At 40.5% G+C, this 26,987-nt stretch overlaps 1 protein-coding gene across 3 annotated transcripts in view; it reads left to right on the forward strand.

Annotated features, from left to right (window-relative positions):
- Window positions 1-699: 699 nt before the first annotated feature.
- LOC136871592 (juvenile hormone esterase) overlaps window positions 700-26,987 on the forward strand; it is a 128,518-nt gene continuing 102,230 nt past the window's right edge. Inside the window, exon 1 of one of the 3 annotated variants that reach the window (XM_068227163.1) lies at window positions 700-816. Coding sequence is in view for 1 of the 3 variants with exons in the window: in XM_067145032.2 (XP_067001133.2) it covers window positions 25,724-25,817 (94 nt within the window). In the remaining 2 variants the exon portion in view is untranslated. Of the gene's footprint in view, window positions 817-25,683; window positions 25,818-26,987 lie in introns of those variants that run through there. The other 2 variants (XM_067145033.2, XM_067145032.2) reach the window with 2 other exon arrangements.

Below are 26,987 nucleotides of genomic sequence, written 5' to 3' on the forward strand. Positions count from 1 at the left end.
CCAGATCAGTGATTGACTGATTGATTGAAGGCGTGAATTTTCACACTGCGAAGTGTACTATTTTTTTTTTTTGCTAGGGGCTTTACGTCGCACCGACACAGATAGGTCTTATGGCGACGATGGGATAGGAAAGGCCTAGGCGTTGGAAGGAAGCGGCCGTGGCCTTAATTAAGGTACAGCCCCAGCATTTGCCTGGTGTGAAAATGTGAAACCACGGAAAACCATCTTCAGGGCTGCCGATAGTGGGAAACTCGCCCGGTGAAGTGTACTATTAACGACGATTCGTGTAGCTTTGTAAACATGTTCAAATTTTATAGATCTGGTCCCTTTAGAAACCAGAGCATCTATTTTACCTGCAGTGACTTTGGGTTTGTATCTATTTCTTTTAGCTTTTTTTTAATTTTGTAACTTGGAAGAGCTGATTTCTGTATTTCAGCGTTTTGTACCCCGTATATTCCTCAATGATATACTGTTCTTGAGAGCGGCAGAAGCCTCTTCTTTCACCCTCACCTACAGTACCTATACCTTCGCTTCTGTCAAACTTCGCACTGTAACTTGCTAAACTTTATATAAGGTATTGGCATGAGCTGCACGCAAAGTGCACAAAGCCATTTAAATCAAAGAGAATATGTAGATTTAAATGCATTGTCATGTTTGCGAAGAAGGGGAATGGAGGGAGGGAGTGCTTCGCAGTTCACAATCTCATGCGCCTGCGCGAACAGCATGTTCACACCAGGTTCTCAAACTGAAGCCGGTTGGCGGTTACGATAGTGAACGTCTGTTGTTTTTATAGTGTTGTTGCCGGAGGTCTTTTGTGTAAGTATTTATTTTAAAATCTGTTATCCACATGAGATGATGTAATCTAATACATTCAGCAAAGGCAAGACATGGACTTGTTTTCCTGACTGGTATTTTAGATTTTTAAGCGAGATCTGCACATACACTAAGTTGTGCAAGGTCAACAGTTATCTTGAATTGTTCTTTTCTGTCAGCACTCCTGACATTTGACGATTGGCGAAGTGGTGCTATTACACAACTGTACCGTATCTCACACAAATGTTTAACCACAATGCGACCAGTAGGCCGTAGATGTCTGTTCTTTGCGACATATAGTACGTATTATACTGCGGTCAGTCTCCAAGTCAGATATGTCACCCACATGGTTTGATTTTATTGAGAGAGGGTCATCAGTGGCAACGATAAGGACCCCGCAGACTCCGCGGGGCGGGGGGCCATGGCTTGTGAGGGGCCCATGACTTTCTTAATTCAGTAGCTGAAGAATGATTTTACATATTGATAAAGCTACAGCACACAACACAGTGTTATTTGTATTACAGAGGGTTATTCCAAACTTAGGCCGTCGTAGTGCAGAGCTTCTTTCGTCAATAGGAGTACGGTAGTTATTTCTGAAAGAGCGTGGGTTTCCCAACCTGTTCCAATAATAACCATCCCTTGCTGCCACTGGCAACAATCAACAAGGCTTTTGAAGTAATTAAGTAGCCAGTAGTCAGCGAATATGCGATAACAAAGACATCCTCATATAAACTCTGCTGAAGTTTTGAGCCTGTTTATAACTCGCGGCAGTCAGTGTAGCTAAATAGGTCTACGATGGAAGGTTGAATTATATACAGTAGTAAAGTAGGCTACTTGGTTCTAGGAACGAGATTATCAATTAATATTGTGACGATCTGGGTGTTTTGGTTACTATGATTGGAATATGCATTTCGCGCGCGCGTGTGTGTGTTCGTGCGATTTAAGTGTATTCTTTTAATTCCTTCGGATTTGAAAACTAAATTGTGTAACTTATTATTAGACTATTATTATTATCATGGGCGATGCTGTTCATTGTAATAATATACAACTTTGTACTGCGAAAAAACTTGTAACTTTCCTTATCAGAAAACGAGGGAGCCATTTTTAATTATTGCAGGAGGGGGGGGGGGCGACCTTCTTAGCGCCGCGATTGGGAAATATATACCCTCGCCTTTTCTGGGTAAATCAAGTAGGTACCTACAAATCCTAGCGAAGAACAGCTGGAAAATACGGTAGCTTACGAAATAATGTTGCTTTAGACATCAAAATTAACTTTATAGTTACAGTACTCGAAATAATGTTATTAGACCTACATTTATCGCATCGAATAAAATTTAAAAACCTATGAATACCGTAACTAATATAAATTTTATTCCAGCAGGCAGATATAATGCAGTATATTGTCAAGTTGTATAAACAAATGGATTATTCGTTGTTTTAAGATTATTTAAAAATAATATTTAATATGTTTTATTTGAAGAAGGGAGAAACTATTTTTCTCATGAAATATCTGTATCGACTTAGCAGAGTAGATCTTTGTTACTTAACAATGAAAGTGTAGTATGCCGGCCTCCTATTGGCTGATTTACCGACACGTGAAAAGAACTGCTGTAGGAGACATTTCTCGCACCTCTAAGTTACGTCTTCGAAGACCGTTAAAGTTTTTAGCGACACGTAAAACCATTACTATTATTTATTTATTTATTTAACAATAGCAGTATAATAACACTCTTCTCCTTCTTCTGCCGCTTTTCCCACACTTGTGGGGTCGCGGGGGCGAACTGTGGATTTGGCACTGTTTTACGGCCGGATACCCTTCCTGACGCCAACCTTATGTGGAGGGATGTAATCACTATTACGTGTTTCTCTGGTGATTGGTAGTGTGGTGTGTTGTCTGAATATGAAGAGGAGAGAGTTGGGACGAACACAATCCTTCCCCGGGCCAGAAGAATTAATCACATGCGATTAAAATCTCCGACCCAGCCGGTAATCGAACCTGGGACCCTCTGAACTGAAGGCCTCAACGCTGACCATTCAGCCAAGGAGTCGGACGCACAAAACCAATAATAATAATAATAATAATAATAATAATAATAATAATAATCTATATATTTAAGAAAATGATGAAAACTAAAGTCAGTCAGTCCGGCCATTCTATCCGGTCGATTTCCTTCATTTTTTTAAAAACTGAAAGGTATTCATGCACAGATTTGTCGATCAGGTACTATAAATCACTTAACTTTCGCCTTCCTCAAATTATTTGATTTTTTCAATTTTTTGTTTCTTTGAAGCTATCATATTTTTGGCTCTAATTGAGGTACGGAGTTCGTTTTGACCTAAGAACACTCAGTGGATCAAGATCTTTCATTTAAGCTCTTAACTATTCAAATTGGTTGATTCGGAGGAAAGTTATGAGTGCACATTCAATTTGACGTCCCATTTCTTCAACATTTTTTTTTTCTCATTGAAGCAATTAAATCTTTCGTTCTAATTGAGGTACGCAGTTCGTTTTGGTCTAAAAACACTCAGTGGATCAAGCGTTTTCTTTTGAGGCGATAACTACTTAAATTGGTGGATTCTGAGAAAAGTTATGAGTACATTTGTCTCCATGACGAAGATCTTTCAAGGACTTTTCAACAATTCAGCGCGTAGTGTTGTTCCAAGGAACGTTTAATTCAATTTCTTTGTGTGATGTATTTACAAGTGTTTTGTTGACATAATATTACATTCTGTTAATAATAATAATAATGTTATTTGCTTTACGTCCCATTACATTCTGTTACCGCAGCAGATCATGTGCTTTATTTCATTAAGTCGGAACTTTGCAAATACATCCGTGAGGAGGGTAACGAACAACACCATACTTTGCACATTGCGGGCGGAGCCAGCGGGAAACTGCTAATCTATATATAAAAAATATTGATGAAAACTAAAGTCAGTCAGTCCGGTCATTCTATTCGCGCGATTTCCTTCATTCTTTTTTTAACTGAAAGGTAATCATGCACAGATTTGTCATCAGGTACTATAAATCACTTAACTTCCGCCTTCCTCAAATTATTTGATTTTTCAATTTTTTGTCTCTTTGAAGCAATCATATCTTTGGTTTTAATTGAGGTACGGAGTTTGTTTTGGCCTAAGAACACTCAGTGGATCAAGCTCTTTCATTTAAGCTATTGACTACTCAAATTGGTTGATTCTGAGGAAAGTTATGAGTGCACATTCAATTTGACGTCTCATTTCTTCAACATTTTTTTTCTCATTCAAGCAATCATATCTTTCGTTCTAATTAAGGTATGCAGTTCGTTTTGGTCTAAAAACACTCAGTGGACCAAGCGCTTTCTTTTGAGGTACTAACTATAGTAGATTCTGAGAAAAGTTACGAGTACATTTGTCTCCATGACGAAGATCTTTGAAGGACTTTTTAACAGTTCGGCGCATAGTGTTGTTCCAAGGAACGTTTAATTCAATTTCTTTGTGTGATATATTTTCAACTGTTTTGTTGACATAATATTACATTCTATTACCACAGCAGATCATGTGCTTTATTTCATTAACTCGAAACTTTTGCAAATACATCCGTGAGGATAGTAACGAACAACACCATACTTTGTACAATGCGGGCGGAGCCAGCGGGAAACTGCTAGTAATAATAATAATAATGCTGTTGCTTACTACTTTCTCGGCTTGGTAAATTTATTATATTTATGTAAAGTAAGATGCCACCTTATTTACACGTAGTTTCGGTGAGAATTTCTCTTCTAACTGTTTAGGGATGGCTATATAGTCCTAGCCAGGGGCATAACGAATGCGGTACGGGCCCGCCTGCCAAAATTAAAATCCCCACCCCCTCAAATAAAATGTAAAAACCTATGAATAACTAATACACATTTTATTCCAGCAGGCAGAAATAATGCAATATATTGTCAAGTTGTATAAACAGATGGATTATTCGTTATCTTAAGATTATTTAAAAATAATATTTAATGTTTTATTTGAATGCCCTCCAATGCTGAGCTGTTGAACAGCCAGCCATGCACCACTTTGATGTTCGAACTAAACTTGAATTGGTTTCATTTTTCACTGACTACAGAACTATACTCTGTAGGCCCTTAACTGATAAGGAAATCTCGGTTATGATAAATTGCTCGATTACAAAAAATAAAAAAAATAAAAATTATCAAATAAAGTTTGAAAATTATCAAACCGCATAACTGATAAGCCTCACTTATTAACTTCGTGCAGAGAGAGCTCGTTCGAAACTGAGTTGATTGATTGTTATTACACCAACTTATTATTGGCATTATACATTGTTGCCAAATAAGTGTGTGGCCCATCCAGTACAAAATGCTTTATTGCTGGACCAATACGGAGTACAGGTCAAAATTACAAACCCAAACGTATACCTTGTACAGCAGTGTTCGTTACAAAGTAAATAACTGTACATAAGAAAACAACAAATGCGTACTCCATGACTACTTGTCTGGACATAAGTATTCATACCTTACGTGTAAAAATGGGGTTCGAACGAGTAAACAGAAAGAAACCTGTGTTGTTCCGTGGCATTAGTTGTGTAGTAAATGCAGACAGAGACGGACTGATCAGCTGGTCGGAGACGGTACTAGTCCAATGGCGAGGAAAAGTAGGGAAACTTCTGTTGAAGAGAGACGACTTATTCTACGCCTTCACCACCAAGGAAAATCGTATTATGAGGTCGGAAACATCATTGGAAGAAGTAAACCAACTGTGCAAAGCACCATACAACGGTTAAAAGGACAGGATGTTCTTGTAAGCAAGAAGTGGACGTCCGAAGAAACTGACCGCACGAGAAGAAAGTTCATAGTAACCACAATTAAAAAAGAATATTTCCATCATGCAGTGTCACACAAAACAATAAGTAGGGTCCTTCATCGTGTTGGGTATCGATCTAGGATCCCAAGAAAGAAACCGCACATAACGAAAGTGAATCGACGGAAGACACTACAATTTGCAAAATAAAATGTGGCGAAAGATAATGCGTTTTGGTCGACAGTGATGTTTACAGATGACAGCAAACTTAATATTTTCCGAAGTGATGGACGCATTTTAGTGTGGAGACGCCGTAACACAGCACGATGAGCAGAACCTCGTTACCACTGTGAAGCACGGCGGTGGTGGGGTTATGGTGTGGGGCTCATTGGCCGCTTCATGTGTCGGGGAGTTGTATTTATCGAGGGGACTATGGACAGATTTCAATATTTGAACATCCTGAAAGAAAACGTTCGCAAAAGCGCCGAAAAGCCTGGGATTCCTAATGAGTTTTACTTCAAACACGACAATGACCTCAAACATACGGCGGAAATTGTTCGTTTGGGGGTACTCTACAACACGCCGCACACATTAAAAACACCTCCCCAATCGCCGGATACAGCCCCATCGAACACCTATGGAGTGAATTGGAGTCCAGACTAAAAATGAAATGGCGTATGGCTTTAATGCCAGGAGTGTCCGAGGACATGTTCGGCTCGCCAGGTGCAGGTCTTTCGATTTGACTCCCTTAGGCGACCTGCGCGTCATAATGAGGATGAAATGATGATGAAGACGACACATACACCCAGTCCCCGTGCCAGAGAAATTAACCAATGATGGTTAAAATTCCCGACCCTGCCGGGAATCGAACCCGGGTCCCCTGTGACCAAAGGCCAGCACGCTAACCATTTAGTCATGGAGCCGGACAGTCCAGACTAAGAAAACACCACATAACAAGTAAAGCACACTTGAAACAGTTTCTACAACAAGAATGGGGGAACATTTCATCTGAACTAACACGGAAACTGGTGTTCTCAATGCCCAGCAGGTTAAAAGAAATAATATACAGGAAAGGCAAACAAACGCGCTACTAATCGACTTGGTAATATCTGTTTCTTCACCTCTAATGACAGTAACAGTGCTTAAAAGAAATTAAATTCGTAACGTGTTTTACGTCATACCGACACAGATAGGTCTTATGGCGACGATGAGACAGGAAAGGCCTAGGAATGGGAAGGAAGCGGCCGTGGCCTTAATTAAGGTACAGCCCCAGCATTTGCCTGGTGTGAAAATGGGAAACCACGGAAAACCATCTACAGGGCTGCCGACAGTGGGGCACGAACCCACTATGTACCGGATGCAAGCTCACAGCCGCGCGCCCCTAACCGCACGGCCAACTCGCCCGGTTCACATACATTACAGTATTATTACTGTTACTGTATTATACGCGAAATAAATTAAACTCTTAAAATTCACAATGTAGTACAGACATTACTCGTAAGGGATCAAATTTTTAAGAAAAAGGCGATGCAATGCAAAATGACAGTTATATTACATTTAGTAGTAGGACGCTGTTCTCATCCTAGATACGCACTTAATTATACAGCATTGCCTATTTTAAAAATTTAAAATACACGTACAACACAAAATTTAAAATATGTGTCAGATAGGCCTACGTTTCAAACGTGACTTTTCTTGCATTCGTATTCGTACAATCAGAAATAAGCCCTTGTAATGTAATTTATAACAGATAGAAATAATCGCAAGTCCCTCCAATCGATATTCGGCCATGATCAAAAAGACTGCAATATTCTCACAGCGACATTAGGGGCAAAGTTTTTTTTTTTAAATAATACAACGTAACATTTCAATTGGCACCGTATTTGCTGGTGCTAAGTCAAGGGTGAAACCATTTTCAGTCCATCATATAGTCCAATGGCGTCATTGTATTTTCTCCACATTCTAGATTTTACACTTGTTTAGTAGTTAATTAATCATCTCAGATTTTAACTAACGGGTATTAACTTATATAAGAAAGATAACGGAAAACTATTGTATTACAGTTGCTCAAAACTTGAATAGAGGTCAATAGACGTTAATAAAACAGACGAAAAACTCTGTCTTAAGTTTAGTTTCTGGATTCAAAATAGGCTCATTTCTTGCCTCATAATCAAGCTGTTTTTTCAGCCATCTCCATCAATAACCATAGATCTGCATTTAGGGCAGATTCCCCATCAGTTGTTTACCTAGACGTTTCTTAAACGATTACAAAGAACTTGGAAATTCATCGAACATCTCCCTTGGTAAATTATTCCACTCCCTAACTTTTCGTCCCATAAACGAATATTTGCCTGAAATTGTCCTCCCTAAATTCCAACTTTATATTGTGATCTTTCCTACTTTTAAAAACACCATTCAAACTTATTCGTCTACTATTGTTATTCCACGCCATCTCTCCACTGACAGCTTGGAACATACCGCTGTCACTTCTTTAAACTTGCAATTTCAGTTTTCCCATTTCCTATTGTATTGTATGTATTGTATCCCAAGAATATCGGATATTTCATGTTGTATCTCCGGAATACTCTGCGGACTACGTAGTTTAAGGTTATGCAATGTTATGTGATTATTGTAGCGTATGTAACATATAAGGGGTCGGTCTAATGTTATTGAGACAATTGATTTGTCCCGTTGAAGTTGGTATTAGAGACCTTGTCATGTCCTTTACAGGGGGAGTCAACTAAGATGTTTACCGCAAATAACTTGTAAACCGTTAAAAATATCGAAAATCTCTTTTTTCACTTTCAATAATGTTACCAACAGCCCTGTAATCGAACTTGCAGTGCTTTTCCAGGATGTCAATATCTGCTAAGATAACGGTATTTTATGCAAATTATGTTCCTCTTATTCGTTACATCTCACTCTTTGTTGTATTCATGTTATATGCTTACACAATAAATAAATAAAACATTGATTTAATTTCATATCAGGATGATGATGCACCCTTAGAAGTCGTCGTATACCTGTTCTCTCGTTACCTGTTTCTTTTAAGGGACCTTGGAACATATTGTTTGGTGAAAATGAATGAAATATTCGAATTTTCATATTTTCTACAAAGGAACAGCCTGAAGCTTCCTCTATTTGAAAAAGGTTGGTTTCGGACCGTTGCGACCTTTTCTGAGAAAGTTGCGGCCATTTAAAGCTCAGCATCTCCTCTCTCTTGCTGGACTGGTTCCTGAACCAAACCCCATCGCACTACAGCCCTTGAATGGCCTTGGCCAACCAGCGACCGCTGCTCAGCCCGAAGGCCTGCAGATTACGAGGTGTTGTGTGGTCAGCACGACGAATCCTCTCGGCCATTATTCTTGGCTTTCTAGACCGGGGCCGCTATCTCGCCGTCAGATAGCTCCTCAATTATATTCACGTAGGTTGAGTGGACCTCGAACCAACCCTCAGGTCCAGGTAAAAATCCCTGACCTGGCCGGGAATCAAACCCGAAGCCTCCAGACAGGCACGCTACCCCTACACCACGGAGCCGGATACTGGCTCCAGAAGCCTATAAAAATGTGTTTATTCAGTTCCCAGCATCAGTGCTGCAAAAAATTGTACCTGTGTATAGAAGAATGGCTTGAACAGAATTTCTTTCAATATGTTGCCGAGAATCTGCACAAAATACTAATGAAACCCAGAATACATGGATAGGGTATGGAGAAAATGCCCAAAAGGGGTCTCTTCGTTCAGTAGTGGCCGGCCCTTAAGGACTCCCGGACGGTGTCCTTCCTAGAGAACGAAAAGGTTCTTTTATTTTCTCTCGACATTTGAAGTCAAATACTGGACTCAAATAACGCTAAGAAAATTACATTTCAATGTAAAACTGGAAATTCTCATCAATAAGGAAGACTGTTTGGCAATATCAAATTTAGGCGACTGACTTTCAGCGCGCAGTTCACTGGTAATTGTTTTCAGGTTGAAGATAAGGTGCCGACTCTTCGAAAGACTTACTTCCACTTGTCGGGCTCCTAGCCTTCATCTTTCCTATCCGACCTCTTGTTCTTTCCCGGCCCCGGCGGTATTAGCTTTGTGCGGTCTAGAGTCTTCCATTTTCACGCACTTCGTAGCCTTCCTTTCTTATGTCGATACCTTCATCCTTCGAAGTATCGGATCTCTTCCATTTTCTTTCTGATTGGTGTTAATAGAGGATGGTTGCCCTGCTCTACTTCATTTCAAAACAATAATCACTACCATCAGCTGTTGAGATGGATGCAATGGCGCGTTATCCAACACCAATAGGTCACGTGCAGGGAGTTGTTTTACCTTCATATGTTGTTCAACAGCAGGCACATACTGGTCAAAGAAATATGATTTAAAAAGGCCGATTTTGGAGGTAATACGTTGGCAGGGATATCAAATTAATACTGAATACCCTCGGAGTTTTCGATTTGTCGATTCTAAACAGCGATAATTATGGCACCCATTAGCGTTTGCTGCGAGTAGCCGGACTGAGTGGCTTAGACGGTTGAGACGCTGGCCTTCTGACCCCAAGTTAGCAGGTTCGATCCTGGCTCAGCCTCGTGTCGGTAGATTTACTGGCACGTAAAATAACTCCTGCGGGGAAAAATTTCGGCACCTCGGCGGCTCTGGAAACCGTCAAAAGTAGTTAGTGGGTCGTAAAAAAGCCACATTATTTTGCTGCAAGTAGCAAAAGTCACTCTCTCCTTTCCAAGTTTTGTCCTTTTCACAGTGCCGTTTCGAATCCCATGACGTTTTTTCCAGCGATGCAACCAGCCGTCACTCGCAGTAAAATAATTTTCTCCTATTTTGGTGTTCTTTCCTGCAAAACCCACACCCGTAAAACATGATGTACGGTAACCGTTCAGATTTGGGCTTTTTCAATCTTTAAAGGTTTCTAAGCCCTCTTCATTAAAAACCGTTATTGTATGAGTTCAATCAATCAATCAATCAATCAATCAATCAATCAATCAATCAATCAATCAATCTTCTGCATTTAGGGCTGTCGCCCAGGGGCAGATTCCCTCTTTCCTCTTCTTCCTCCAGTCTTTATTCGTAGTAACGCCCACACCAACTTCATTTGCAGTTTTTTTTTTTTTGTAGGAACTCATCTTTGTATAATCTATCATACTCTCAAGTACTTTTAACTTCTCTTCAAAATCAGCGCAACGTATTTACGTTTTTTGCTTGCCATAATGTGACGAGTACGCAAACTGAAAGCAAATTTTTACTGTAAAACACAAAAAACTGTTCACCCTGTCAAGAAATATTGCTTTAACAACGGATACTCACTAAGCAAAGCATCAGAATGCATTGGTAGGTCAAGTATCACCAGTTAACTGACTCAGCAATGTGTTGGATGTAACGTTTCAAGTGCTACATACGTACACAGTACATGTCTGGACCTCCATTATGGTCGTATTATGTGGAAAGTCGAACCATCGGAGATTGGATTAACGGTGCTCTACTGTATGTTCATACTTTTATCGTATTTATGTTTTTCCGAATTCAATTAAATGATAACTAGAGGACCCGTGCTGCTCCGCAGCAATCGTTATCAATAGGTCAGATGACTCTTCTAGATATGCCTGTCGTAGTCACATTGTTTTGCCTGCCCTTTGCAGTGGTTGTATGAACATTTAATAAGAAGCGTGTTGTGGTATGCCGCAGTTCGTGGTCAGAATTAATCCATTCTATGCCGTCTGTTAAATCTATCCATATATTACCCTTTTTTTTTTTAATGCTTCAGTTCTTGATGTAAAGCTTGGTATTGTGTCGTAGAAGGCATTTCTTCTATATAGAACGGTTGTCTTGTGAGCTCATATGTTACTCTCGAAGGAACGTTTTTTTGCCAGGCAGAGAACTTTTTAAAGATACATGGCCTTCACTCTGTCTAGTGGAGCTAGGCTATCCTTCGATAGCTGTTCCCAGATAAAGTCTAAGGCGTATGTCATGAAGTCATGATGGGGTCTGTTTGTACGTAGACATTTTTTCTCTCTTAGCAGCATACAGTTTATTAGGAACGCTCTGCATCTTGCTGAATATATTTGTAAGCTGAGAAAGGTTAGAGAATCAAAGAATATTTAGCAGAGAATAGTATTCTTCCGTGATCAGAAGTAGTTATCAAGTGAACCGTGCTATAATGTGTCTATTGTTTTAAAATTAGGTATGTTTGTGTGAGTGGACGACACGTCAAGAGTCCATAAATTTCACTCGTGTCGTAGTATCTATTCATCTAAGTGCCTCTCCAAGAACCTCAAGCTCAGACACTACAACTCGGTAGTCAAACCATCTGTTCTGTATGCATCTGAGTGCCTTGTAATGGCTAGGAAGGGCCCACTCAGAAAGCTGGAGTTAAAAGAGAGGAAGATCCTGAGGAGGATATTAGGACCAATCAGAGAGGAAGGAGGCACTTACAGAATCCGCCATAATAATGAACTGTATGAACACCAGGAGGACATCGTTACGTCTATAAGGAAAAGGCGCCTGACCTTTTATGGACACTTGGCCCGCCTGGATTCCGAAAGACTCACCAAAAGGATATTCACAGTAACAGGAAGAGGCAAGGCTTCTAAGAACAAATGGATCACGTCAGTTAAGTCAGATATGGAACAACTAGATATCCCACCGGGACAAACTCATGACCGACTACTGTTCCGTCAAGCCATCCGACACGGAGTTTTCCCAACGTCCCTTACAAGTAAGAAGACTACAGGAACTAAGTGGACCGAGGAGAGAAAGCTGGCTCATAGTCAGCAAATGAAGGAGTATTGGAAGAAGAAGAAAGCAACAGCTTTACCCAAGAGTAGATACGAGCCCCGTGGTCCTCAGTAGGCCTAAACGACAAAGAATAATAATAATAATAATAATAATAATAATAATAATAATGTTATACTCTCTGGCTTGACAGGTAGTAACAAAACATGGCTGCATGCAGTGACATTACAAAGGATGAAAATCACATACATCAGAATATTAATGAAAGTGTTAGTCGCTTAGCAACGTGCTAATTGCAGAATGTATTGCGAGTTAGGATAAGCCTTTGTCTGCAATTATTGGAGTGATCCTTTAATGATCTGATTTTATGATTACTCAAAATTGGCTGAACGTGTAGAACCATCAATGTCTCATGATTTACCGGCAGGTAACTACGGAGAGAATAAAATAAAAAGGATGCAAATCGGTACAGTAGAACGGACAAACGGATTTGGTGGTGGTGGTGGTTTTTTGTTTAAAGAGGAAGTACAACGAGGTAATCATCCTCTCTAAACGGATTTGCCAAAGCTGTGCTCAGTAAACTCTTTTAATATATCGTCGCTTCACAGGTAAAAGGTTGTAATCCACAAAACTCTTCCTATCGATTATTCTCCTTAAGACTGGTCACGCCTCCCAGGCACATATGGTTATGCAGAAAATTAACCTTACTGTACCGTACTATACGAATGTATGCTTGCATTACGTATTTACGCACTCCTGTTGTATAATGCATGTTAGGTTCATTTTCGGTTACTCGTCGGCATAGGAAAACGAACACAGCGGACATTGTTCTGATGGACTGGATATCCATATGTGGCTGGGAGGCGTGACCAGTCTTAAGGAGAGTAATCGATGGGAAGAGCTTTGTGGATTACAACCTTTTACCGGTGAAGTGACGATATAGGTTAGAGCCTACACGGACAAAGCCGCCTTCTATTTTCTATGAGAGGATTTTGTTATACTGTATTGTATATTACTTTTCCCATAATATACACCAAACACGAATTATTTAGAATCTATGAGCACATTTTGCAATTCAAATAATTAGGAGGGAGAATATCCAGAAAATAAATTGTATAATTAACTCCCAAAGAAAGTGTGTTTGTTTCTTTCCGCGAACTCCACCATGTCTACTGCGGTCTGCGATGAGGTCGGGGCAAAGCCGGGGTCGAGGGGAGTCCCGGTCTTGACAGGAGCGAGGTGACGTCACAGTGATCCTTTCTTGCTTCGTCTGACAAAATGCCTGCCTCGTTGGTGACTCATTCGAATAGGGCGGTCCACGGCTGGCGAACGAAGCGCGTTCGAAGACATGCATTTTTTTTTTTCGGGAGGTAGGCTTCTTGCTGAATTTTGAAAATAATCACACTACTAAATATTCAACGTCCATAACTCTAATACTAGGTGTAAAAAATGGTATAGTGCCACGGCTGCTTCCTTCCCACTCCTAGCCCTTTCCTGTCCCATCGTCGCCAAAGACCTATCTGTGTCGGTAAAAAGGCAACTTGTAGAAAAATAAGATGATGCTCCGGCTTGCATTGTCAGAGATGAGTGCGCTTCTAAAGTGATACAGAAATAGAGACAGGAATTACTGCGAGAGTGAAAAAGGATATTGTGACAAAATCGCCATAAATATAATCAGGCCTGCCAATATCGGGGAGTATTCAAATGATCGTGCAGATTATGAGTTAGATGTAGACAGTGAAATTAAAAAAAAATTCTATTGGTACTGAACACTAAATATTTCGAAAAGTTCACATTTATTTATTTATTTATTTATTTATTTTTATGCCTCAGTATGTGGCGAAGTTAGGGCTCACGGCCCTCTCTTACACTTAACCACTACGTACAGTACATAATCACATACTTTGGTAAAAATAACATTAGCAGACCCTAGGAGCTACCTAAATTTATGGAGTAATATTATAACAGATTATAATTGTTATTTTTAATGATTAATATTATCTAGCCTATCTACATCTACATCACCTAACAATAGTTCTAAATCACGCTTGCAATCATACAAGCTGGTCATGTATTTAAGAGGAAATATCGACAAGACCGTTTAAATGAGACTGTTGAAGTGCTATTACGTATACTGACAGGGAGTGTGTTCCATAGCCTTGCCCCAGACACTTGGAAAGAGTGGCTGTATACAGATGAATGATTAACCGGTATCATAAGGGTAGAAGTCGATCTGGTATTATGTCCATGGAAAGATGAGAGGAAGTTAAAATGTGAGGATAGGTATTCAGGTGTAGATTCGTTCAGAAGTCGAAAAATTAATGTCGCAGTATGTAAATTCCTTAGTTGATCAATTTTCAGCCAGGATAGCTTCTCATAATAAGGGGAAATATGTTTCCTAAAGTTCAAAGAAAATATAAATCGTATGCAAGAGTTCATTGCCCTTTGAAGTTTCATCGGTTAATGCATCACAGTAATAAATTATTGGAAAAATGAGGGTTTGAATAAGTTTTATTTTCATGGTGTGTGGAAGAATGGATTGTTTCATTTTTAGGGGGTGAAGACATGCATATACTTTTCTGCAGACACTTGTTATATGGTCATTCCAGTTTAATGTGTCATTCATGACAACGCCTAGGTTTTTTACAGACTTCTGAAAAGGTATAGCTTCACCACAGAGCATGAGGTTAGGCTGTTGTATGATGTTTAGCGTATTTAAAAGTCTAGATTGTCCTATTATGATTGCTTGCGTTTTCTTCGGGTTAATTAATAGGCAGTTCTCTTTAGCATACGAGCTAATTGAATTTAAAGTCGAGTTCATAAGGTGGATTGCTTTGTCATTGTCGGGGACCTTAAAGTGTGAGTATATCTGAAGATCGTCGGCATAAAGATGATAGTTGCAGTCGTTCAGATGAGAATAAATGTCATTAATATAGATTAAGAATAAAACAGGTCCAAGAATAGACCCTAGGGGAACGCTAGATAGCTTAGTCCTCCATTCTGTAGTCTTCAAACGCACTGCTAAAGTCTAGAAGGATAAGTATAGTCAGTTTTCGTTCGTCCATAGCCCGTCTGTCATCCGTGATTTTGATTAGTGTAGTTGCAGTATTGTGTCCTTTCTTAAAACCAGACTGTAAGGGATCAAGTACAGAATGTTTTTCCAAGTATTTAACAATTTGTTTATGCATTATCTTCTCCAGAACCTTAGAAAGTGCTGTGAGGATGCAGACAGGTCGGTAGTCAGATGTATTGCTTGCAGGAGAGATTTTTGGGACAGGCACAATGAGTGCATCTTTCCATTTAATTAGGTTTTTGCCTGAAGTAAGACAGGCATTAAGTAAATGCGTAAAAATGGGCAGTATTATGTCGATTATGTAAGTCACAAATGAAATGGGAATTTCATCAGCTTCTGTTGCGTGAGATTTTATTGAATTAACTTCCCTTCTTACTTCCTGTTCTGTAACGGTATCAAGTTCAAATACAGGACGGACTGGGGATTGTTGCCTTAATATAAAGTCAATGGTGTTTTGTACTGTCCTTGTGTCAGGAGTGAGACGTTCCGTGGAGAAATATGTATTTAACTCATCAAGGGACACCTCGGGATCAGTATGCTTCGCAAGTGGTTTGCCAATACCCAGTGACCGAAGTTGTCGCCATATGGAACCAGTGTTAATGTTTTTGTTTAAATGCTGGAAATAATTAAATTTCTTGTTGAGAATTACAAGCTTAATTCGGTTTCGAAGAACACGGTACTGCTCATGTACGTCAGCTAGTTGAGTCTGCTTATAGCGTCGGTGTAGTGCGTCCCGTTCTTTCATCATAGTCTGAACATCAGCAGTCAGCCAAGGGCAGGGTGGTCGTGTTACTCTCACAGAACGCTTTGGTGCATGTTTGTTGTACAAATAATGTAAATGGGAATTAAATATTTCCACTTTCTCGTCAATGTCACTCTTCATCATTATGTCATACCAGGGCAGAGTTGTGCATCTTGTCTCAGTTGTATTAAATTCATCCTTTTAAAGTCTCTAAACGTTACATATTTCGGTCGGTACTTCGGCACGCGAAGAGAGTATGCTAAGTATATGAGGTCATGTTTAGGTATGTCAGGAACAGATACTTGACCGTGGTGAAGGATTTTTTGAGGGTTATTTGTTATTACTAGGTCTATGAATGTATCAGCGGAAATAGTGGAAGTATGGACATGGTGGGTGGGTTTAAGGGGTAATATAGTCATGCCACAGGATTTAAAAATAGTTTGTAGTCGTGAGGTGTCGTTGTTCAGAGTTAATAAATTGGTGTTAAAGTCTCCAAAAAGTATCACGTGCTCGTATGATAGTAGCAGTCTCAGTAAACTGTCTTCTAAGTCATGGAAGTCTCGCACTGCGTCAGGAGGCCTATATACTACACCTACAAGTACTTTTACAGAATTGACAAGCACCTCTACAAACATATATTCAGGAGCCGTTTTTACAGCAGGAGTAGACGTGTGAACAACTTTACGCTTGAGCATTGATTTACAATATAGGGCGACCCCACCACCTCGTCTGTTCGTTCGATCATGCCTGTGAATATCATAGCCCGATATGTCAACCATGCTTGCGGGAATCGAACTACGGAGCCAACTCTCGCTTACAGCAGCGATATGAATTGGACTGTCTTCAAATATCATCTTCAGTTCGTCGAGGTGAGCAACGATGGATTGGCTGTTGACATACGCACACAACAGAGCGCGATTAAATGACATCAGTTCCTTCTCTAAAATGGTATGGGTAGAATAGGAAGTGGAAAGTGTTGAGGAACGGTCAGTGGCAGGTCGTGTCCTTCCAGGCGTATGTTCCGGTGAAAGGGCTGTGGAGGGAGAGTGTTGGGGATCTGTCCTACAGCGGAATGCTGAGGGGTGAGGGAGGGAGCAAGGAGGGGGACTTTCAATAGCACTTGTAAACTCAAGCATGCTAACGGAATGTAAAACATGCGGCTTACCTTAATTTCCTCGTACATACAGTGGCCAGCTGATTCACACACACACACACACACAGACACACATATATTCACAACTATGCACTAAATTAAAAATAAATAAACTACCCAGAGTGCACATTGTTCATATGTTGCTTTCACCATATTGCCTGATTAATGATTGTAATTCCGCGAGCGAGTTCACTTGGAATTTCTTGCCGGATACGTGAATGATTATCCTTCCGTCTTGGCTGTATGTGTTGCGCAGTCCAAAAGTGTCTCGTGCCTTATTCAAGATGTCCTTTCTCAGCCTAGTGAGGGATTCAGTTATAAGTAGTTTGGAGCCTTTCAGCTGTCGCTTAGCGCGCCAAACTTGATCCCGCTGGTGGTAGCGGAGGAATTTTATTATGATAGGTCGATTACCCTCGGTCACTACGTCCGCAGTCGATCTACGTTGGCGTCCCAGTCGATGACAGCGATCGATGGGGTCCATGGACAGTTCGATTTTCAGGTTATCACGGAAAGTTTCAATGACCTTTCCATAGATATCCTCATTAGGCGTCTCACTCACTCCATGCAGGAGACAATTACGCCTACTGTATTGTTCCGCTTCGTCACTCCGAGCCTCCTGAATTTCCAGTCGTTTCTACGACATTGTCTTTCAGAACAGAGAGTTCAGCACAGATGGAATTTCTAAAAGTTCGGAAGTCCGCTTGAAGCACAGTCAGAACATCGCTGGGGTTGGTAGCACTGCCGGTGGGAGCAGACATGGCTTCCTCTAGGCGGGCTTGGAATTTAGCCATTTGCTTTTCGAAGCCTGTAATTGTTTCCTTCACTTCTTTGAGGGTCATAGTTGCACATACGATGAGATGGTATCCTAAACTTTCGAATTACACTCACTCGCTATTACGACTTGCTAGCTATCTTGCGATTTAGGCAGCGACAGGACGGAGAGAGTGGATGCCGGGTTGAGTGGCTCATGGCTCCAATGATCAATCCGGTATAAGAATGTCAGGAACTTCAAAAAAATGAAGAGCTGTCAATTGCCAAAATGTCTTCTTTTCGTGAGACCACTTTCATTTTATCTTGCCTACATGCACTTGTGTTTCTTTCTTAATCCGTTTACCCTCCAGGGTTGGTTTTCTCTTCGGACTCAGCGAGGGATCCCACCTCTACCGCCTCAAGGGCAGTGTCCTAGAGCGTGAGACATTAGGTTGATTGATACAACTGGGCAGGAGAGCCAGTACCTCATCCAAGCGGGCCCCACCTGCTATGCTGAACAGGGACATTGTGGGAGATGGGAAGATTGGAAGGGATAGACGAGGAAAAGGGAAGGAAGCGACCGTGGCCTTAAGTTACGTACCATTCCGGCATTTGCTTGGAGGAGAAGTGAGAAACCACAGAAAACCACTTCGAGGATGGTTGAGGTGCGAATCGAAACTCTTTCTACTTAGTTGACCTAAAAGAGGCTGAGAGGACCCCGTTCCAGCCTTTGTACCATTTTTCAAATTTCGTGGCAGAGCCGGGAATCGAACCCGGACCTCCGGAGGTGGCACCTATCACACGAAACACTTCTCCACAGAGGCGGCTGTACTTATTTTTACAGTACAGGGTCTCTCAGATAAACCCAGACCGAACACACGATGTTTGTATTCTGCGCTACGGCCAGTGTTGCCAACTTAGCGGATTTTCCGCTAAATTTGGCGGATTTAGAAGACTGTCGGCGGAGAGATATGTCATTTAGCGGACAGCGGATTTTTTGGCGGAATTCTAGATTTATTATAGCGGAATTTAGTGTTTTATCCATTGTACGTTTTTTAAAAAAAAATTTGTACTCCAGTCTGTCTCCGAGATATTTCGTATTTCTTGTCAGGAACTAGCAGTCACATGAGGAAAAAATGTTATTTGGATTTGATGTTATGAGATCATGGTATCATAAATTTGTAATGCGTGAGAAATGGTTACTTATCTCTAAGCTGACGAATGACGACAGATAATGAAACTGTAAGAGAGTTGCATTTATATTTATGCTATGAAGGAAGACCGTTTAATGAACTGGCTTGTCCTGTGCGTGGCCGTTGCCTACGCTGTAACAGAAGGCCTGGACAAGCCGACACATTTCTGGGCGAACAAAGTAGTTCAGGCATTGGCCGCTTGGATCGCGTTTATGTTCTGATAGTCTCATGTTCTGTCTATATCCTTATTTTGAAGATTCATATAATAACGCGAAATAATACATTTTATTATCATTATGCCCGGTGTGAATCAGATATAAACATATAAAACAACTTAGAGCACACTACACTTCATAGATTTCTTTCATTTTGCACTTGTTTATCACACAAGAATAAACAATGGGGAAATAGGCCCGAATAGAAGTACTCACCCGATTTTCCCCTATTTTTATAATTTCAATACTTTCCTGCTCAGAGGCTTGCTCTTGAATTTGTTTAATAAATCAGTCATTAGTCACTTTCTTTGTATTATTATCAAGAATAGGCCTAAAAATTTTTGTAAGTATAACGTATGTGATGTATGCTTGATCACAGTCGCTGCACTGAAATGTCTTTTTAAACTTTGGAGCGGTAAGGAATTTCACCTTTCGGACAAGGTTACATTTTCCGAGATATCCTAACGCCCACGTTGTAAATATTAATACATTTTTACGAAGAAGACGAATTTGCGTCGGCACGTTGTCGGGGAGCAGAATTTATCTCACAGTACTTACACCGTAAGCTGATTCGACAAAGTGCAAGCTACATATTCTGGAGGTATCATTAGGAGCCCAAAGAGATCCTTTTCTGCTGCCCTGTCGAGAAATAGCAAGCCTCCATTTCTCCCGTAAACTCAGATCTTTAGGAAAAAGATGAAAATTTATATTTGTGTATATTTCTTCGCTGTTAGATGTGCAGTTAGGCACGCAAACCATCTTAACCTACAGAATGGAAAGAGAAACTTGACGGTAATTGGCCCCAGGGGCTCTGAAATTTGGAGCGTGGGTTGGCGACCACGGGGCCCTTAGCTGAGTTCGGGCAATTCTTCCACTTAATTGTGCCAGGCTCCTCACTTTCATTTATTCCTATCCGACCTTCCTTGGTCAACTCTACTTCTTTGCCGACCCCAACGCTATTAGGTTTCCGAGGGCTAGGGAGTTTTTAATTTTCACGCCCTTCGTGGTCCTTGTCTTCCTTCGGCCATACTTTCATTCTTCGAAGTGTCGGGTCCCTTCCAGTTTTATCTCTGATTAGTGTTATATAGAGGACTAGCAAGATACCCGTGCTTCGCTACGGTATTATACTGACATTTAGAATTGAATGCTTATATTTTAAATATATAATCCGCCGAAAATCGCGATCTAACTCGTTTTCTGAGAGAATCCGCCCAAATTCGCGATCTGATTTGTTTTCTAATAGATTACGGCAAGTTTTCTTCCATTTTTCAATCTTTCTTTCCAGCAACAATGGATTTTCCAAAAAAAAATACGCGTTTCTTTATTTTTAAAGGAGATCCCAAACATAAATTTACAGGTCTGTAAAATCTTCAGTTTCTGAGATATTAGTATCCTCATTAAAGGCATTCAACCACTTTTTCACCCCTTTTCACCCCTCCTATTGGGATTTCCCGAAAACAAAAAAAAATACCTGTTTCTTTATTTTTAATAAAGATTTTAAATACCAATTTTTACATCTGTAAACTTTCAAAGTTTTGAGATATAGATACGCTCATTTTAAAAATTCACCCCCCCTTTTCACCCTGCCATTAATTGGATTTTCCAAAAAAAGAAATACGTGTTTCTTAATTGTTTAAAGAGATCAAAAGTACCAATTTTCAGGTCTGTAATATCTTCAGTTTCTGAGGTATAAGTACCCGTATCCTGATTAAAGGCATTCAACCCCTATTTCACCCTTTTTCAGCCCTCCTATTTGGATTTTTGGAAAACAAAAAAATACGTGTTTCGTTATTTTTAAGGAAGGTTCTAAATACCAATTTTTACATCTGTACACTTTTAAATATTTGAGATATAGATACACTCATTTTAAAATTTCACCCCCCTTTTCACCCCCTTACCGACGGAATATCCATAAATCCTCTCTTACCGAGCACCTGCATCTTAATATGAATGTATCCCCAAAATTTCATTTCTTTATGTCTAGTAGTTTTGGCTCGGCGATGATGAATCAGTCAGTCAGTCAGTCAGTCAGTCAGGACAAGTTATTTTATATATATAGATGGTTGCCTAGTTGTACTTCCTCTTAAAACAATAATCACCACCGCCACTTTGACGGTAATTTGGAAGCATATAACTAAACAAATGTTAAATGCATCTCAGCAACCATCCATATATTGCAAATCGTGGGACGAAATAAATTAAAAAACGACAAAACTCTTCATATTTCATGTTAGATAAGGCCTTACCTTATAAAATGAAGTTTAATATGTCATTTCTTCACATAAAACATGTTGCAGCAACACATGTAATCATAGAATTCGCTGCAAACAAAAGAACATAAACGCGAACCTAGCGGTGGAAAAGAGAAAAACTATTACACCGCTTTTAATGCAAGAAATTGGCTTTCTGTCCAGGCCTTCTAGTATCGAGTAGGCTTTGGTGTGGCCCTTTAGGTAGGGGATTCACCTAGTTTGCACCCGGCAGTAAAACGTCTACAAGATTTAACTCGCCGGCTCGCAGGCAGGGGGTTAATTCCAGTGAAACTCACAGATTAGGTGAGTGCAGACATTTAATTTTATTATTATTATTTATTATTTCTCAGTTTTATTGGTCATCATTTGAGATGGGATTTCTTGGCGGAATTTTAACGAATTTATAGTAGTATTTAGCGGATCATGAAAACATAAGTTGGCAACACTGGCTACGGCAGCTGCCTCAGCCGAAATTACGTCGCGCGCGGCCGCCCTGCTTTAAGCTTGTACACAATCATATGAAATCTCACCTTATAAAAGATGCTGGAAGTGTCGTCCTTCCTGGGTTATGCAGACATTGTATCGGGTGACCACGTTCTGGCTGACGCGAGTGAGTTCTGCGAGTGTAATAGTTCTGATTTCAATCGTAATGTTTTCTTTCAGTTCCTCCAATGTGCGAGGATTTGTTCGATACACATTTTCTTTCAGTTTACTCCACATGTAAAACTCGCACACTTTTAGATCTGGAGGACGAAGGGGAAATAGACCAGCACTGATCAGTCTGTCTCCAAACACTTCTGACTTTTCTTCTCCCGTTAACTGATGGAAAAACAGCGTCAAAATGTAATCTTGGTACCTCTCTTCATTTACTGTCGTCTCGAAAAAAAAAAAAAAAAAAAAAAGAGACCCAATTATTATTCGTCTTGCAAAAACAACAATTTTCCTATCATAATGAGGGACTTCATAAACACCGTTAGGATTTTCTGCACACCAGTAGAGAGAGTTATGACTGTTCACACGACCATTAAGATGAAACCAGAACTTTTACATACGAAAATACGGTGTTGCAATGATAACTGGCTCACCATGTTAACAGCTGAGATTCAGACTGGCGACCCATTTCTTGCCAGGTCGAACACGTGCAGGCTTCTTGCAAGGTCAAGAACTATGCGCGCGCCTCCCATATTGGAGCTGCCGTAGCGAAGAGTACAAACACCGTGCGTTTGGTCTGGTTTTATAAGAGAAAGAGACCCTGTATATAAATTCATCAAAACTAGCGCACTGAAAACACATTTGACCACAAACTGCACAATCAGCAGTACGTAGCTGTGCTATTTTGATGAAGCCGACAGTCGACATATTGAGAGACTGCAGCCCAAAGAGTTTAAATGCAAAAATAAAACAATTTCCGCAGTATAAGTGGAAGTTCAATCATGATTATTACCAGTTGTCTTTGAATGGACGATTTAACTTCGTCGTGTATTGTAGTTATTTAGTAGTTCACGAAAAGTAGTGGAAGCAAGCGCGCTTGCAGTTTTACGTGGCTGTCGGGACCTGTAGATTTCGTGCAATCTGTCCCACAGGTACGTGAATTTCCATTTAAAAATCCCATATGTATTGGTCAGGATTCGAACCGCAGCCACTGTGGTGTGAAGCCAGCTACGATGTTACCAGGCTATCACGCCCCGCCCCCCTGTGGGTGGGGGTGGTAGAATAACACCCAAGGTATCCCCTGCCTGTCGTAAAAGGCGACTAAAAGGGGCCCCAGGGGCTCTGAACTTAGGAGCGTGGGTTGGCTTCCACGAGGCCCTCAGCTGAGTCCTGGCATTGCTTCCACTTACTTGTGCCAGGCTCCTCACTTTCATCTATCCTATCCGACCTCCCTTGGTCAACTCTTGTTCTTTTCCGACCCCGACGCTATTAGGTTTGCGAGGGCTAGGGAGTCTTTCATTTTCATGCCCTTCGCGGCCCTTGTCTTCCTTTGGCCGATACCTTCATTTTTCGAAGTGTCGGACCCCTCCCATTTTTTCTCTCTGATTAGTGTTATATAGAGGATGGTTGCCTAGTTGTACTTCCTCTTAAAACAATAATCACCACCACTATCACGCCCCATACATGGTACAAATTACAAATTCCAGTGCTTTTTTAAAAATAATATTTTAAGGGGTACTCTCAGTTTGAACTCGACTAAACATCCCCATCTTAAAACGTATATGTTCAGAATACAATGAACAAAAAATCAAACAAACGAGTATAAAAAGTGACTTTTATTGCTGACCTACCTACAACAAATTCCCAACTGCCATTCTGTCAATTTGTGCATTATTATCACGCGACTCTGATGCTGTTTCTCAATCGTTTCTTACGATTGTGTCATCTTCATTTGCAATTCGCTTCTTCGATGCTTGGGAGGATGAAAAATAGTTTATTTCCTTCATCTCTCTCTCTCTCTCTCTCTCACCCCCACACACATACACACCCACCACCACCTCGCTACCAAAGGCCACAGGGTACAAGACTTATTCGTTTTCGATGACTTTATGTAGATGCCAACTTATACCGTCACATCACTTCTCCGGTTCTCCCGTTGAGGTCTTCAAAATCTCAGGTCAAGTGAATATATATATATATATATATATATATATATATATATATATATATATATCTAGAAAAGATTAACAAATACAAATTACAAATTACAAATACAAACCCACTATCCGTTACTACAAATCTAAATACCACCTTCAGGAATATATATATAGGCTATATATATTTAAGTTTCCTTATAAGTGATCAGAAAACCAAACTCAAAACATGCATTACTTTACAACACCAACGCCCAGCAACAGGAGAAATAATGACGTCCCAGAGCTAAGGATGCAGCGGTCGGAATTATATGAACAGTCATGTCCTGGGATTCTGAACACGCGGGGAGCTCCTAAGAAACACGCGACACCACCAGATCAGATCCTTCATTGCCGAAGAACTGAGAAAGAAAGGATTCAATGTACATGAGGTACACGGACTGGCCATAAATGGTAGTTGGCAGAGAATTGGCATCATAGCCTTTAAAGACAACAGCTGTCAAGGATTCATATTAGATCCGATTGTCAGGTTCGAGCACCATTGCGCTCAGCCAGAGGAGGTTAATCTAGAAAAGATTAACAAATACAAACCCACTATCCCTTACTACAAATCTAAATACCACCTTCAGGAAATCGAAATAATAGGGATAATGGTCGGAGCTCGCGGTACCGTACCTCGTCACTTCGTCGCCACATGGAAGCGCTTCCAACTCCCAATGAAGCTCATCCCCGAAATCGCGACCCTCGTCCTCCGAGGCTCCATCAAGATCCTGAGACACGACCTCTACAGCTACAGCTCTGAAATGCCGCACTAATTATAATGTTCCTTTATAATTTAGAATTTTCTTTAATTAATAGATACAGTACGTACAAAAAAGTTTGTTTTATCTTGTTCTTAGCGGCAGCCTGTAAATACAGGAGGTCTTTCCAAAATAAATGGAAATTATACAACGTACGACACTACCTACAGTTCCTAATTTTACATAACAGCGTATAAATTCTTCTAACCTTAGTACGGTACTTTGCTTGGCAGCGATTTGAAAACTATGAAAATGTCGTATGAAGTTCCGAAATGTAAAAGGGATACGCATACCCACGCACCCTCTGAAAAATAAAGCGCTGCTGCATACTTCCACATTTTATGATGAGCGAAGTTAAATGTTCATATAGCATCACTTAACAGATGCATATTTCTTTTCGTGTTAGTTAATCTAATACAATTCAGTAATCGCTTAAAATCCGAGCCCTATACATTTGCTACCACTGTACAAGAGGGGCTAGGCACGATCTCTGACGAGATGCGATCGTTCGCGATCGTTCAATTTCGGTTTAGTTCGTGTGCATTCGGAAGGATTTCGTTATCAGATTATATTCTCCCCCGTTTTAGCTCGCGCGTCAGGAAGTTAGCAACCGATGCACGTATTGCTGGTATTGGAATGTCACTGAGGCTCAGTTTTACTTATTGTTTTAGACGTGTTTCGCTCCTTTCATTCAAGGCTTCTTCCGTCTGTCTGAACAGGCATTCATCTTGTATGTATTGACTTACTGTGTGTCGCATGTTTGTCTGCAGTCCCTTTTGTTTCGCAGGCTGTACAGCAAATAATAGTTTCCATTGATAAAAAATGTGTTGCATTGTCATCTGAATGTTAGGTATAGTTTAGTTAACTTTCATTCATAAGGAGATAAGAACGTTAATAATTACCGAGCTAAGAACACACTGTGATATTCATGTGCTGACATAACCTACAATTACACATTTGGAGGATGGAGGCATCTAAACACGAAACTGATAAATGACTCAGCGCTCTCTTTGCAGCGTTGTTAGCCGTGCTAGAGTGAAAAGTTTTGATGTAGCCCTAATTATAAATTAATATAAAAATATCTCAGTGAAAAATAATTGGTATAGAGCCCGGAGGCTGGTTTGGACCTCAACAGCTCTGTCATCAGCCGTCGTAAGCCCAGGCGTCATTGAAGAGGCGTACTAGGGAAATGAGGAGTGAGGTAGGTTTCCCGCTGCTTTCCTCACCGAGCCAGAAGTTGCTATTACATCTCAGTCTGCCAAGTGTAATACAACTATTCTTTGGGGCTTAAGGTTTCATAACTACTATGGCCTTTAAGGGACGCCGGGTTGCCGTAATTTTGTGCTAAAAGAGATTCTTTAACGTACCTGTACATCTGTTGACACGAGTCTCACGAATTTAATCACACTTTTAGCCTGAATGCTAACCAGCTGTACTGAGATTCGATCCAAATGGTTACCTAAAACACTCCGCTGCGTAATCGGTCACTGCCCTATGGTACCGGTATCGGAAGAGCCCTGCGCGTGTATACAAAATATTATCCGCAATCGCACTTCCTTCATCCGCCTCTGCATCCACATCCGCGAATGGTTCTCCGCGGATATTACATTTGACGACAGTATATTACATCCAAGGTATTGAAACGGATAGATCTGTTAACATATAGGCCTGATAACTGACACCAAACCCCGTACACATAGGTTTACGAGGGATTTTCTTTTGCGACAGCTACCGACGTATTGACCTTTCTTCCTTCCATTAATTGCGGGCGGTCAGATTTACCGTACGGTTTTATGGTCTCAACTCAAGTCTTTTTATATATCATCATTCTCCTGTACGACTGTCAAGGGTCGCCTAACCACAAGCTAAAATAAGAGTATACCTGAGTGAAAATCAATGA

This window comes from Anabrus simplex, chromosome 4 (genome assembly GCF_040414725.1).
Source record: "Anabrus simplex isolate iqAnaSimp1 chromosome 4, ASM4041472v1, whole genome shotgun sequence".
Taxonomy (NCBI): Eukaryota; Metazoa; Arthropoda; class Insecta; order Orthoptera; family Tettigoniidae; genus Anabrus; species Anabrus simplex.